The 16,115-nt window shown below is 53.8% G+C and overlaps 1 protein-coding gene across 1 annotated transcript in view; it reads left to right on the top strand.

Annotated features, from left to right (window-relative positions):
• Positions 1-16,115, top strand: part of SDK2 (sidekick cell adhesion molecule 2) — a gene marked incomplete at its 5' end in the record, with an annotated part of 246,394 nt that overhangs the window by 136,452 nt on the left and 93,827 nt on the right. The window contains one exon of the mRNA XM_080825738.1: positions 8,076-8,182. Coding sequence (XP_080681864.1) covers positions 8,076-8,182 — 107 coding nt within the window. The remainder of the gene's footprint in view (positions 1-8,075; positions 8,183-16,115) is intronic.

The following is a 16,115-nucleotide window of genomic DNA, read 5'->3' as shown; positions in this document are numbered from 1 at the left end:
TCTCCCTGTCCCTCACTCACTGCCTCTCCTTGTGTCTGTGTCTCTCTCTGGTTCTCTGGTTCTCTCTGTCTCTGTCCCTGCACATGTGTCTCTCTGTGTCTCTCCCCTCCCCACCATCTCTCTGTCTCTCTCTCCTTCCCCTCTCGTCCCTCCATCAGCAGTCTCTCTGTGTGTGAGGGGAAAGACTGTCGATAGTCAGCACTTCCTTCTTCCAGGCAAACCCCAGAAAGGAGAGACCCCAAACTATTGGGTTCACGTCCCCTGAGGTACATCCCGTCTGTGGACTAGACTGCCTCCGTATGCGAGGTCCTCCTTTGCTGTGTGACCTGGGACAGGTTACTTAATTCCTCTGGGCCGTTTTCTCATCTACGAACTGAGCTTCCTGTTAGGATAAGCCCCCTCCGGGACTGTGAGCTTTAGCTGAGCTGATATATGTTAGATACATGACACTTTTTATCCTAGTGCTAATTACGTTAATGATATAATGGTACATTACTATTATCTATTTTCTGGTACATGTACTTTCCCCTTTAAATCACTGTGGACAGAGTTTTGCTTTCTTTCCTGAGGAATCTTTGCAAAAGCAAACCCATGAGATGGGGCCCGTTTCCAGCCTGATGCCGCCCCGTGGTTAGTGCTTAGAGCACGTGCTGTCTGCCTGCTGCAGGAAGAAGGGGTACGGGACGTGTGTCCCCAGGTCTGGGAGGACACCTGTGCACACTGGGACTTGCTGTGTCTCCTGTCACCCAAAAGCCCGTGGAAAGAGGGAAGGAAGCCTGGGTCCCCAGAGCTCAGCCACCCGCCACCGTCCCCACAGCCTGTGTCAGTCTTGGCCGTCTGTGGTGACACCTGTAGGCCGAGCCCCCACTGACCCCCTAGTGGATGGAGAGACTCAGCTGCTTCCCCCACCAACACCCACCCCCCACTCCCTCTGAGCACAGCTCACTTGAGGCAAAGAGGCCTTGTGGCTGAGTCACGGAGAGCCCACACCTTAGTGAGGGAGCCCAGGGAAGGGGCACGGGGTGGGGAGGTGGGAATCTCTTTGCCCCAAACCTCAGTTCCCTCCCTGTCCAGCTTCCCTCCTCCCCACACACGATCCCTCTGGAGAGAAAAGCCCTAGCATCAAGGGGTCAGTCCCCAGAGGCTCCGTTGCCCCTAGATGATGTGGTTTGGTGGGAGAGAATGTGTGTGTGCGTGACCGGACATCCGGGTGTCCTGAGCGCATCTGAGTGCGGCAGCCCGGCGTGCTGGGGCCTCAGCATGAGAGGAAGAGTGCCTGGACCCAAACAGGGTGGATCGGGGTGCCTGGGGTGACCTCAGATAGGAGTGGCTGGACATGGGGTCACCCAGGACTGTTACCTGTATGCATGAGTGTGTACACATGAGTGTGTGTCTGGGCTGTGAGTGTGCACTGTACTTATGTATGTATACTGAGCACCTTGCGTGAGTGTGCACAGGTATGCATGACCATATGCACAGTGTGTGCAGGTATGCATGTGTGCCAACGTGGGTGTGTGCACAAGCACTCATGTGCTGGGTGTGTGTGCACATGTGTATGTGTTGCATGAATATACTTGTGTGTGCACAACTTTGTACATGTGTGCATGAATGTGCACGCATGTGGGTGTAAGCATGTGCACATGGGTGCACATGGTGCAGCACACGAATGTGCCTGGGTGGGTGTGCAGTGGTGCGTGTGTGTGTACACATGTGTGCATGCGCACACACACCCCCTTCCTCTGTGTGAGCATCCACACGTGCATCTCCAGGCGTCTGATTTATTAACGAGGACAATACAAGGAGAGTGTGCCTATTACTTGCGGTGTCCGCATCAGCTCCTGACAGCTTCGTGGAATTGAAATATCTTATTTAATGCGAGTAAGAATCATTTTAAATATCAACTGTGACACTCAAGGACTCGAACCGAAAAGGGCACTGTGTGTTTCCTCCGGTGCCAGAGAAGACGCCACATTTGTTAGGTCCTCATTTTCTCCCTGCCCAGCTCGTGTCGCTGAGAGTCCGTCATCTGTCCTGACTCCTCTCCGCCTCACCGTGAGCCCCGCACCCGAAGCTCATCTCTCCATCTCGGAGGAGGGGACTGAGCCGCAGGGTCCTGCGGGCCAAGTCAGGACACTGTGAGGGGGCAGGAGAACCGTGCGGATCCTTTCTTCCCACCCTGGCCAAAGCCCTGCCCCAAGGCTCTCCCCCCAGCCCCACTCTCCCCCACTCCATGTGCCCCACTAACGGGACAAAGCAAGGCTTGCTCAGCGCTGGCCACTCCGCCACTGTCAGGAAGCCTGAGGAAGCCCAGTTACGTGCACACACGTGCGGTTATGGAAAGATCTCCTTGTCACGTGTGCAAAGCGAGGAGCAGAACAGCCGACGGGAGGCCCCGAGTCTCCTGCTGTAAAGGGGAGGGATCGGACACTTGCATTCGCTTGTGTTTCCATAGAGAAGTTCTGAAAAGCTACTCAGGAAGCTAGTCGCTGGGGCTGTGTGTGTGCGCGCGCACGTGGACCCGGGAGTGACCGGGCAGCTGGGGCACGGGAATGGGAGAGAGGTTTCCTGTGTGCCTTTTCTCTGAGTCTTTGCATCCTGTGAATATGTTTCCTAGAAGAAATCAATAAGTGGTCCTTTGAGGGAGTCTCGAGGTGGGTGATTCCAGGTGTTCCTCAGTCCCTCGAGCTGTGACCTGTGACTCTTTGTCATCGGAGGCAGAATAAAGTTTCAGGTCAGACAGGAAGAGGCGCCCCTTCCCCGCTGTCCCCTGCGTCCCCAGAGCTCAGGGTCTGCATGCAGAGGACACACACCAAGGTGACCGGGAGGTTGGGAGGTCAGGCTGGTGGCAGCAAGTCCACTGGGGTCAGGAAGCTGAGAGGAGCAGCGTTTGGAAGCAGATCTGTCATTTTCACGGTCATCAGTGTCCCTGAGGAGGCAGAAGAGCAGGGCACCTCCTCTGCTGGCCGCTGAGGGACTGAGGTCAGGCTCCTCTACCCGTAAAGGAGGCATGGCAGGTCCTGCACTGGTGGCTGGGGACAGTTGGGGTTCACACACCCATGGGGAAGCCAGAGAATTTGCCAGGCAAGGGAATCTGATGCTTGGTGTGAGCCCCTCCTGGATCCCCACTCCGGTGGAAGGTTTCTGCCACACCCCCTCGTCCTCCTCTCTGAACCTGCCCATCTCACCCCATACCTCCCACTCCCCACCAGTGACTCATACACCTGCTCCCTCATCTGTCAAGCATTTGTGCCGCACCTGCCGTATGCCTGGCGATTATGTCTGGGGCCTCTTATGGCGAGCCCATCAAAGACGGCATCATTGTCCCCATTTTACAGACGGCAAAACTGAGGCTTGTGAGGTTCTATAATGGGCTCAGCCCACATTCCTAAGAAAGAGTAAAAGGGAGGAGCACCTGTCTTAGTCAGTCAAGCCTCTGCCTTCTGCTCAGGTCATGATCCCAGGGTCCAGGCTCCCTGCTCGGTGGGGAATCTGTTTCTTCCTCTGTCCCTCCCCCACTGCTCATGCGCGTTCTCTCTCTCTCTCTCTTTCTCTCGACCTCTGAAATAAATAAGTAAAATCTTTTTAAAAAGAGAGAGAAAAAGAAAGAGTAGAGGGGAAAGTCAAGCCTAAATTTTTCTGAGTCAGAGGCTCCAGTGCTGTCTCCAGTACCATGCTCCCCCTTGGGTAGATCAGGTGTAGGGCAGTCCATCCATCCCCATGCCCCTGGAGGGGACCCGGCCAGGGCCAGGCTCCTCCACTTCCCTGCCAGGTCAGCGGCTGCAGGTGGGTGGGGCAGACGGCTCTGCCGGTGGAGTGTGTCCAGAGGGGCCAGAAGGGAGCACTTCAGGGATAACGAGCGTGGCTGCTGTCATTACCAAGGCTGCGTACAACACGCTAGATTTGCAAGCTCAGATGCTGGCCAGCTGCCCCGTCCACCCGGCTGGGAGGCAGGGAGACCGAAGCCACAATTGGGGTGGAGTGAAGCGGGCTTCCCTGGTAGGAAAGGCAGTGGGCGGAACTGTTACTTTAAATAATGTTGCCATCCACCCAGAAATAGGTCTCCCAGGCGGGGAGGAGAGGGAGGCTGGAGGATGGAGAGGAGGCTGCACCCGGCTCTGCCAGGCCAGGGAGCGTCTGGCCTCAATTACAGGGGGACCGAAGGGAGGCCCAGGACCAGTGCCCCTCTTCTGGCCTTGGGGGAGGGGCCGGCCTGCAGCCAGTTGAACTTCCCCGGGGAACCCCAGGGGTTCCTGGCTGAAACAAATAGAAATAGAGCCTTCTGCAGAAATCTACTTTTATTAAAGTTTAAATTTCACCACGCATCACTGACATCAGCAAACAGACCCGCATCCAATGAGTCCCTGGTGTCTGTTTTATAATGTATACTTAAATTATATGCTCAAAGTGCATTTTTACATTTTATTTTTAAAATAAAGGCAATATATGCATACAATAAAAAAAATTCTGATGGCACAGAAAGACATAAAAATAGAAGTTTCCCTCCCTCCCCACCCAGCACTTCTCCCAAAAGGGAGGTAACAGGTAGCCATCGAGTAGCCCCGTCTGGAAAACGTTTTATGTGCCTATATGATATATATGCAAATATATACATTTTAGGTACTTGTATCGTATGCAAATATATACATTTTCCGTAAGTGTGATCGTGCGTATGCAAATATGTACAAATGTGTATACTGTTTCATTTACCCACATGGTATCATACCGTTTACGCTCTTCTTTTTTTTTTTTTTCCTGGTCCACAAACTGAAATTATTTTTACTGGGTCGATTTGCATGATCGTAAACATCAAACGAAGGGTGTGGTAGCCCGCGTCCCTGCAGGGCAGCTTATGGAGAGCCATAGCCGTCCAGTATCACTCCGGTCCCTGACGCTCAGCCGGGGCACTGCTGGGCTTCCTCCTTCCGTGCATTGCTGTTTCCACGAGCATCTCGCCCTCTCCACCTTCCACTTCTTTTCGTGCTTCGTGCGTCTCAGAGACCGTTCTGTCTCGGACAGACAGGGGCTGCTCGTTCGTCCTGCGGCTGCGGCATCGCTGAACGGATCCGGTTGCGTTCTCGGCGGACGTCTGGGTTGTTTCCGGTTGTGTGTTTCTCTCCGCCACGGGAAGCAAGGCCACCTTGAGCATCCTCACACCTGTTTGTTTGGCTTGGTTTGGTTTGCCACATTCTTGGTGCATATCTAAGAGGCCAGCTCGCAGGAGTGCAGCCTCTGGGTCAAAAGGCTTGCCTGTTCTCGTTTTGATAGATTTTGCCCCAAAGACCAGACCACTCTGCACTTCTGCCTGCAGATCTGGGGGCACACCTCCCCTCCCCCTCACTCTGGCCAGCGCTGTGCCTGATCAGACATGAAAGTCTTTGGCAGTCTGATGTGTAAACATTGTCTTGTTGTGATTGGCCTTTCATTGTGATGGAGGTTGAACATCTTTTTGTTAGTTTCGGGGGCCATTTCTGTTCTTGTTCCGCTCCCTGCAGCTTTTTAATAATTTTCTGACTCTGTTTTCAAAGATAGAGAGCCGTTCTAGCCAATTTCACCTTCCATCTCTCCTCTCAGGTCACCCCATCGTTTTCAAGACCCAGACCGTTTCCCCAAAGCTCTCTCCCCTCTCTTCAGCCGAGGCAAGTGAGGCTGGTAATGGGCTTGAGGACGGGGTAGAAAGAGAACGGGTAACGTGCCAGTGCCCGGGTGCCTGCTATCTCCCCTCCATCACACCTTGCACTAGTGAGGGACAGATAAGAGCTGCAGCCGGTGGCAGAGATAAGAGGCTTGGACAGCCAGAAGGTTCTGAATCATGCTGCAGAGACAGCCAGAGCCAGAGCATTTGGGAGTCCCAGGACAGAAGGGGGGGCCTTTGGAAATGGACTTCTGCATTGAACTGGTTAACAGCTGAGCTTGGGGTCAGGCGGGCTCTGTGGGACCCTGGCCCCGCCTCTTACCACCTACCTATGAGACTGGTAGTGAGGCAACATCTCTGAACCTCAATCTCCCCCCCCAAAATGGGGGCACTGGAAAATACACCCCTCCAAGAATTAAGTGAGGGACTCTCATATTAGCCCCACAGCTGTTTGCCCTTGTTCGCATACAATAAGGAAAGTGAAGCTAGGATTAGTCGGTTTGCATAAAATTTAGGTTTACAATTTGTTAAAATTGCTTTTATGCTGAGATTACATTTCTTCTCTGTGACCTCAAAATGTCCTTTTTAGATAAAATGCTGACCATTTCTGTTTATTTTTCTCTCCCTGCCTGGCACTTTTTAATATTATCTTCTTTTTTTTTTTTTTTTTAAGTTTTTGGTTGCTAGACTGTTTGTTTGCTTTTTGGTTGGTTGGTTTTAATGATCTTACTTGGCAAAGTAAAAAGTTGACAGTCTTATGTCAAGCCCCATTTTTTTAAGTGTTACTGGTCCATGATATCCAATAGTCTGGGAACTGCTGTGTGAAATGAAAAAATGTAGGAAAAGTACTTAAGACCAGGCCAGAGGCATAGCTGGCACTCAGAAAGTGACCGTTGTTGTTTCACAGTTGTGAGATGATGATGATGGTGGTGGTGGTGATGTTGAAGGTGATGGTGGTCGTGGTGATGGTGGTGGTGTTGGTGGTGGTGATAGTGATTGTGGTGATGGTGGTGGTGGTGATGGTATTGGTGGTATTGGTGATGGTAATGGTGGTGGTGATGGTGGCAGTGGTGGTGTTGGTGATGATGGTGTTGGTGATGGTGCTGTTGGTGTTGGTAGTGTTGGTGATGGTGTTGGTAGTGTTGGTGATGGTAATGGTGTTGGTGATGATGGTGGCAGTGGAGGTGTTGGTGATGATAGTGGTGTTGGTGGTGATGGTGGTGATGGTGTTGATGGTAGTGGTGTTGGTGATGATGGTGGTGATGGTGGTGGTGGTGGTGGTGGTGGTGGTAATGGTGGTGCTGATGGTGGTGGTATTGGTGATGGTGGTGCTGATGGTAGTAGTGGAGATGGTGATGCTGGTGGTGGTGGTGAGTCCCTGCTGAAACTTGTGTAAAAGAAAACTTAGCATCTCTTGAGAATAAGGTTGCTCTGTCCCGGGGTTGCCATAGCCTAGGGGCAGGCGGCAGTGAGCTTGTCCACCAAGTCACCTGGACAAACCCTAGGACATCCAAGGATGGGGGAGATGCCTAGGCACAAGCCCCTTAATCCTCTGAGGTCCCTCCTGGGCCATCCACTGGCCAGAGACAGGAAAGGTGATCCCAGAGGGGATACCAGGGGAACTAGCCCCTCCACACCAGAGAGCACCACGTGCCCATGTCTTACCTGCCAGAAGCCCCTCTCACTGACTTGGCCTGGCCTCCTCCCTGCCCCTCAGCCAGGTCAGTGCACCGCACACCTGCTCTGTGGCTGCCTTTCCCCCAGTAGCAGACTCTGCTGCCCTTTGGGCCAGTCATGTACTCCCCGAGCAGGCTCCCGAGGGTTCTCCTTGGACCCCTCCCCTCCCAAGGGACCATCCTGGCCTCAGGGCCCACATGTACAGAAAGCCATCCTGTCCTGCTCGGAAGGCTCTGCCTCTTCCCTCCACAAAGCTACTAGGAGCTGTCTGGAACGTTAAGGGTGAGATGATGCAAAGCATTTGGGGAAACATGTGAACATTCCTGCCTCTGCCGACCCCATCCATTTCAATTAATATTTACAGTACGGTCCTAAGCCTGGTTAAATAGAATGCCCTCCCCCTTTCCCAGTCCTGTGAGTCACAGGCAATAAAGGACAGCAGCCTCCAGCAGAGGACCCGTAGAGGACCTCCAGTCCTGGAGGCCAGGTCACAGCCAGGGTCAAGGGCTCAGGCACAGCACCTCCCGTCCATGGGAAAAAAATGCAGGCTGCTCCCTAGGCACTGGAGCAAAAGCCTGGTTGCCCTTGGGAAGGACGTTTCTATGGATAGGGACCTTTCTGTGACTCCAAGACGTGGCCAGAAAATCCAGAACTCCCTGGTGCTCTCCAGTGGAGAAGAGGGTGACCTCTGCCATCTGATCCCAGTGTGACACGTGTATCCGTGCACCTGCCGGCCTTGCTCACTGGCTGTCTCATCTGCCCCCAGGTACATGATCACCAGCCTGGACCGCACCCACGCGGGCTCCTACCGATGCATCGTACGGAACCGGATGGGCGCCCTGCTGCAGCGGCAAACTGAGGTCCAGGTGGCCTGTGAGTAGCACGATGGGCGACTTGGGGGCAGGGAGGGGTGTGAAGCAAGAGGCGGTCTGCAGGGTCCCTGCCCACCCCCAGGCTCGGGGCAGAGCCAAATCCCGGCCGTAGCTTTCCATGCTCGTTGGGCCCTGATGGTGGCCCTTCCCGCCTATCACGGGAGTGCCCTCGTTTTGCCGGGTGCTCTCAAGGCTGCCCTGCTGATAAGTGATACACGCATCTGCCAGCTCAGGGTTTAGCACTCTGTGCATGGGACCAGCTGCTGCTTCTTTCAAAGTGCCTCACAGTTGGGGGTTTAACGATGGCCTGTCTGAACCTCTCCAGCTCTGACGCTCCCCTCTGCAGACTTCCTGGTGCCCACCCCCGGACCCTAACCTTTCCCTCCTCCGACTTGCTCAGCCCAGGAGCTGTAATGGCAAGCGGGTCCCATGGTCCGCGGGGTCGTTGGGAGATGCCTTATGGTGGCACCATGACCCTAAGAGGAGAGGCAGGGAGGACGAGTCCAGGTGCCTGGAGGAGCCAGGTGAGCAGGTAGTAAAGTAAAGGGACACCTGTAGTCCCTGCAGCGGTCCTCGGAAAGACGTTCTCAAATGGAAGAAGGGAAGGCAGCTTCAGAAGATCCCAAGTGCCTCTTAGGGATCCAGAGCACCAACCAACACCCTCCTCCTGAGACTCAGCCTCCCCGTCCCCGTCCTGCTCCCCTTCCTGAAATAGCTGCTGTGTGCTAGAAATCAGCCTCATTCTGGGCTCTTTCAGGGGCAGAGGTCCAAGGTGGCACAGTGGGACATGAGACCGTGGAAAGCCTTAGTGAGCCTTGAAATTTAAAAAAAAAAAAAAAAAAAAAAAAAGGACACCTTCTCATCCAAAGCCTACAGGGGATCGCCTCTGAATTAGCACAGGAGAGAGCTTGCTCCTCGAACAGAAGTAGGGGAGAGAAATCTAAAAGGAAACCTCAAGCGAGGCGAGGAGTGTTGATAATAATTATGGAAAACAACCATAATCAAAAGTGGAGGACGGATTGTCTCCATAAATCAGCACTAAAGGCAACTCAGCTCACTCAGAGGAGTGGAAAAGCCCAGAATTAAAATGATGGATCAGGGCACTGTCAGCAGCTGGAGAGCTCCCGGGGAGCTTCATTTAGCCGGTGCCTGGAATCCCGCAGGGCAGGGGCAGAGCCGCGGACCAGCCTCCAGAGAGTCTGTGTGCAGGCGTGTGCTTGTGTGCAAGTGTGTGTGCACGTGCACTCCTCTCAGGAGGAGTGTGGCTTCATGCACATGTGTGCAGACGTATGTGTGTGTGCATGAGTCTGATGCTTCATGACACGCGTGCAGGAGACAACACGTGTGCACATGCATGTGTATCTATGTACGTGTGTGCAGACCTGTGTGGAAGGGCGCACACTGGGGTTGGTCTGCCTCTTGGCTCACCTCGGTGCTGGTGATACTGTATGTGTTCAAGTCCATGTGCATGCAGTTGGGAATGCCATCCAGGACACAGTTTCCCCAACCGTCTAGGCTCATCCAGAGAATTCCTTGAGCTCCTGTGCCCAGTGCACCTAGCCCGTGCCTGCATGTAATACACCTCCAGTCAGTGAGCGTTACTGCTGGAATTAATATTCTGTAGCAGCGTGCCGAAGAAAGAAGAAACAGGCCACGGAACGGAAGGAAGGGCTCCTGGCGCACACCTTTCTGACCAAATGCAGAGCAATGAGCTGATACTCCCAGCTGGGCCTTGAAGCCAGCCCAGCGTCTGCCCCTCACGGGGGCGCATCTCACGGGGCGTCTCTGTCCCCCTCAAAGCCTCTACACACGGTCACGGCCATCATTGCTCCCAGGCTCTATGGGGCCGCTGCTTAGCTATGCCCGTGTGGCAGCAGGTGGTCCCTGGCAGAGAGCAAGAGGTACCTGGAAGGACCCGGAGGACCGAACGCAGTGGGGACACCCAGGTTCACCCCGTTCCTGACCTCGAGCTGCAGCTCCCGGGCCAGCCCCGAGAAGCGCTTCTCAAATGACACCGAGCCGCCTTGCTCCATGGCATCGTAAAGAAGAAGCTGCTGCTTACAGCCCTTCAGACCTAAAGCCAGAGGCGTGAGGGGAAGCCCTGGGAACTCTAGGGGGCAGTTGAGAAAATTCACTCATCCTAATAAGTTAATGACAGTTTCACTGCCCGCCCACCCGCCACGGTGGCCACGGTGGGACAGAGAAGGGAAACTCACCTCCCTGTCCCTTCCCTTGCCGGACACACTTGTCTCATCCAGGGGGAGGGGTCTCTCTCTCCCTAGTTATGGAAGTTGAAGAATCTGCCCACCCTGTCCCCCCACCCCTCAAACACTTTCCAGGATTCCGGGGGTGGAGAGCGGGGAGACCTCGCAAAACCATCCCACCCACAGCATCACTCTTTCCCACCTGTTGCTGGGCAGTGCACACCCTTCTCTCCCGTCCTTACCCCACAAGGTTGGGGGGGAGGAGACTGCCTAAGTCACAGGGTGAGGCAGTACCAGAGCAGGACTTGAACCCACAGCTGCCCGATTCCAAAATATCCCCCTCACCACCCTGCCATCTAAGATCAGGAAGAGAGAGATCAAAATGGGGTGGGGGGAGGCGCTCTTCTAGGCTCTCGGCAGAGGTGAGCAGATGGAAAGACTTACAGGTAGTTCCTGGGCGGTTTTGTGCCTGAAACAGGGTCATGCCGTGGATTTGGGGGCAGGGAGGGGTCAGGAAGTGTGGGTTCCAGCCCCAACCTCGGCACTGGGTAGCTTAGGACTCTGGACCCCTGGTGTATGTGTGCAGCGGGCGGGAGGGGACAGACGAGGAGGAAGCATGGCCTCCATCCCCCTGGAAAGGGGGGCACGTGCCCCAAGAACAGAACAGTCTGCTCCTTGGAACAGACACGAATTCAAGCTCATGTCCCTTGGGAGACGCCAAAGGAGATACAGCAGAGCTTCCGGAAGGATCCCTCCTCCAGTGTAATTGTGTGCCTGTCTTTCCTCCGTGGGTTCCCAGGACAAGTCTGAGAGGCAGGAAGGCATGTGGTACAAGCCGCATCACGAGATGGGGAAACTGAGGCTCAAGGAAGGTAGTGGACAGCCCAGGTTCTCACAGCCAGGGTTTCTGCCTTCCACCTTCTCCTGCCTCGCTGTCAGGACACTGCAGGGTCCAGCCATGAACCGCTCCCCCATCCCCCTCCCATTCAAATCCAGGCTCGACTCTCCCTCGCTGTGTGACCTTGGGCAAGTTACTTAACTTCTCTGTGCTTTTGCTTCCTCTTCCCTTTGTGTCCTGGAATAAGCATTTCAGCTTTCTCACTCCGGCAGCCTTCGCAGCATACTCCTAGCCACATGTCTGCTCTCCAGAGCTGAGGCTGGGGGAAGGCAAGTGAGACAAGGAGGTGCTCTCCCACCGCTATTCACCATCCACTCGCAGGACGCTAACAGCTGTGCCTCCTTAAACCTCACCCAGCCCCAGTCCAGGGGCTCTCCCTGCTGTGCCCTGGAGGCCTCCTGCATCTGTCTGTCTGTCCACCTGTCTCTCTTACACAGTCACACAGATGCCCACCGTCTAAGGATGGTTGGGCAGCGGCTGCTTCTCCAGACCCCTCCATCTCTCCTGGTGGGTTTCTGCATCCCGGGGCGGAAGCCTTTGCCCTGGGGCTCCAGGCAGCCTGTTCCTGGTGATGCCGTCCTCCCAGGCTCCTTCCGGGACTGGGCCAGGCAGGACCCACCTCTGGCTCCCACCCCCCTTCCCAAAGAGGGACTGTGCATTGGGTTCTAACGAGAAATTAATAAGGCAGCTGTGCTAACAACTAATGATAATGGCAAAGTCGTTACAAAAAGATTCTTTACATGTTTTTAATTACAGCAATTAAGAGGAAGTCAATAAAACATCCACCCCCTCCCCAGCTCCCTCTCTGCCTGCACTCCCCGCCCCCCGCCCCAGTCTCTTCTTTGTTTCTTTAAAGTTGCCATAAATTTCTGGCTTGGAGCAAGCTGGCTGAAAGGCTGAGAGGGTTCGGAGAGGCTTCCTGGGTCAAGGAGCCTTCCAGGCTCTCCCAACATCCACATTCTGGGGGCAGCAAGCCCACCCACAGGTCACAGGGCAGAGGGCCCCTGCCCCATCCAGAAGCCACCTGTACAAGGAGGGACATGAGGGTATCGAGTCTGTTGTTGGGGCTGATGCCCCAAATGCCACCAATGGGCTGGCCCATTTTTGTTATTTCTTTTTTTTTTTTAAGATTTTATTTATTTATTTGACACAGAGAGAGAGAAAAATCACAAGTAGGCAGAGAGATCGGGGGGGAGGGGGAAGCAGGCTCTCTGCTGAGCAGAGAGACCGATGCGGGGCTTGATCCCAGGACCCCGAGACCATGACCTGAGCTGAAGGCAGAGGCTTAACCCACTGAGCCACCCAGGTGCCCCTTTCTTAATTCTTAACCTGAGTGTGAGCGTTGAATGTGGACTATTTACAGGCCATGCTATAGTTCTAGAGAACATGATCGTGTCTTCCTGGAGCATTTTGCCTGAGTGTTTCATTCACTCACGCAACTACTACTGTACTCCCACTGCGTCCTGAACGGTGTTCTAGGCAGTGAGGACACAGGCGACAAAACCGGGACACCTGTTCCTGCCCTCAGGAAAGTAGTAGGGTGCCATAAAAGTTAAAAGGTGAATATATGATAGAATACAGAGCAGAGAAGCCCGTGGAGAAAAATAAATTGCAATAAGGAAAAATGAAGCCAAGTTACAAGAGATAGAGGCTGGGGCAGCTATCTCTCAGATATCCTATTTGATATAGTGGCTACAAAAGGCCATCTGGGGAGGTGACATTGAACAGAGTCTCAAAGGAAGCAAGAGAGTAAGTCACGCAAAGAGATAAGGTCTTTCCAGCTAGCGAACGGCAAGCGCAAATGTCCTGTGATAGGTTTGGGTGTCTGAGGCCAGGGTAGCTAAAGCAGAGTGAGGGAAGGAGAGAGTGGAAGGAGGTGTAGCTGAGGAACTGGGGCACTAGGGACACATGACAGCATTCGAGAAGAGGTTGACGCTTTTGCTGTTACAGTGCAGTGGAAATAAGTATGCATGATGGAGAAGAGGCATGATGCGATCTGATTGGAGGGAGAAAGCACTGTTTCCTGAATAAACAAACCCACGATGAAACACCATGTCATGTCCACCAGATTGGCAAAACCCAACACGTCTGGCAAGACCAAGAGAGAAACTCCCATCCGTGCTGGCGGGAGCACGAAGTGGTAGATTGGTGCAGATTTGGAAACAGTTTGGTGTTATCCGGTGAAATTAATGTGTGTACGCCCTGCCACCCAGCAGTTCCAACCTTAGGCTCATGCTCGAGGGACTGTCTTAGCCGTGTGCGCCAGAAGATCCCCCAGGAGACTGTTCTTAGCAGGACAGCAAAACCAGAAAACGGACCCAGCCTGCAGGAACACTGTGCCCTCTTGCCACGTGGACACCCATGCAGCCGTGACAATGACTGGGCTGAGTGTAAGCCCACCGCTGGAGCTCCAAAACACACACACACACACACACACACACACACACACACACACACACATACAACAGCAAACCACAGTAGATGACATACAAAATAATTCCAGCCGTAAAGGGCGTAGAACCAGACTACATTAACCCTAAATTGTTTAAGGAGGCATTTCTGTGCAGCAAATCTTGGGGGGAATTGCCACAGCATTCGGGGCGACAGTTACCTCTGGAGAGGGAGGGGACGCGCCTGGGGGTGGGGGGAGGGACACCGTGGCGGGAGCAGGGAGGTTTGTTAGTGTTCCGTTCCCTAAGCTGGGTGGCAGGAATGTGAGCGTTCCTTCTAGTCCTCTGCAAAGTATCCATGTAATTCCATCCACTCTTCTGTATGTGTGACATACTTCATGATAAAAAAAATGCTTTAGAAATAAATAAAAGCAACGAACGTATTCTGAAGTGGGATGCCTACTTCACAAGACCTTTCAAGATGTAACAAAGACATCAGGAACTTGGAGGCCCCTTGCAGCTGTGCCCCAGGCTCACACTTCTTTGCTCTTTGGGGAATTCGTTGGGAAAGATGAATCAACGCCGTGGGCATCACGTGGTGTGTTAACAAGCGTGGACCTCGGGGAGCAAGTGTGAAACCCCTTATCTGTTTCCACTCTAGTGTGCGTGTGTTTCCCAGGGGTTCCTGGGTCCCCAGGCTCTGCCAGCGTGTGACCTCCCGCCCTCTAGCCTTCCTTCTGCCCCGGCCCGCTGAGTGGGCGCCTTCTTGGCCCCTTGCTGCCGCTGTGCAGTGTGTGCGTGGCTGTGCCTTGGGGCCCGTGAGCAGAGTCAAGGGCTCCGTGAGCGGGTCCCGGAAGCCCACTTGACTCAGGGCAGTGGAGAGAATGGGAGGGTGCTGGGGGCCTGTGAGCCATGGTGAGGCAAGGAGATTGTGGGATGGAAACGTGGAGGAGAGCATCAGTGGCAGAACTTGGCCCAAGAGCAGCTGTGCGCTTCCTTCCATCCCTCTCACTGTTCACACGTACATACCTGCGCCCATGTACAGTCATCCGTCCTCCTGCCCGCCCTTCCTGCACTCACCCCCTCCTCTCTCCATGTATCCCTCCCTCTTCATCCATGCCTCCGTTCCTCGATCCCTTCCTCCATCCATCCTTCCACTCATCCCTGCCTCCTTTCCTCCCTCTTCGTCCATCCCTCCATCCAGCTGCTTCTTCCTCCGTCCGTCCGTTCCTCTGCTCATCCGTCTGTCCGCTCATCCATCGCTCCCTCCGACCATCCATCTGTCCGCTCATCCACTGAACAGTCCCACTTCCCAATGTCCCTTGACATTCTTTCTTTTGCTCTGCCTGGCCCTTCTCTCCTGTTTCCTGGCCCTCACGCACTCTCTTTCCTCTGGACCATCACCCCACCACCACCACACACACACACACACACACACACATATACACACACTCTTAACTAACACCTACTCTTATTTATGTTTCCGCTTAGAAGAAGCCTCACCACCACCGCCCCCAGTCTAAAGTAGGTCTCCTGCGGCTGCCTCTCACAGAAGAACCCTGTTCCTCCCTCCTCACGGTTGTCACAGTATGTCACTGAACATCTGCTTGTGCCTGTCTCCACGAGCAGACTCTAAGTCCCACAAGGGTAGGGACCAGGTCTTTCTTCACTAGCTACCAGGACCAGCTGTGCCCTTCCTTCCGTCCCTCTCACCAAACCTGCGTATGCATGTCCAGGCATCCATCCTCCTGCCCGCCTTTCCTGCACCCACCCCTCCTTGTCTTCCTCTCTTCCTCCTTCCCTCCATTCATGCATCCCACAGCAGGGGCTCAGTAAGAGCCACCCCATGATGGCATTGGGTGAGTTCAGAGGGAACCCACTGTGTGTGGAGTACGGGGCTCGCTGCCTGTCGGTTCTTGATGACGAAGGGAGCTGCCTCTTGACGCTTACCGTATAGCGGGGAGAGAGAAAGAATGTGCGTGAAGCTTGTTAAGGCAGGGGGTGAGTTATGAAGGAAGCAGAGAGGAGATGTGGTGGTGGGGGGGCCAGGTTTGAATGCTGGCCCTGCCCAGCCCTGACTGCTTAACGTTGGATAAGCCACTCTATCTCCATGAGCTTTAATTTCCTCACTGACGAAATGGAGCTAATAAAACTAGAGAGGGGAGAAAGAAACACTATTACCATGAAATTGCTTTAAATTGTTCAAATATATCTTCAGAGTTCTGTGAAAAGTTTTTTAAATAGATAAAATTATTGTGAGGACTGGAATCAATGTGATTTATTGATGCAATTTTTTTATAGACAGAGCCAAGTAATGGAAATTAATAAACAACTAAAAATGTGTATTTATTAGAGTCGAGCTGGCTGTGGTAACATGAAGATTACGTGCACGTGAAGTCCACCTAGAAAGAAAGCTGGTGTAGGGTCAGCCCACAGCAATCC

The sequence above is a fragment of the Martes martes genome (assembly GCF_963455335.1).
Source record: "Martes martes genome assembly, chromosome: 16".
Taxonomy (NCBI): Eukaryota; Metazoa; Chordata; class Mammalia; order Carnivora; family Mustelidae; genus Martes; species Martes martes.
The sequence above is the reverse complement of the archived record's forward strand: the minus strand, read 5'-3'. Positions and strand labels throughout refer to the sequence as shown.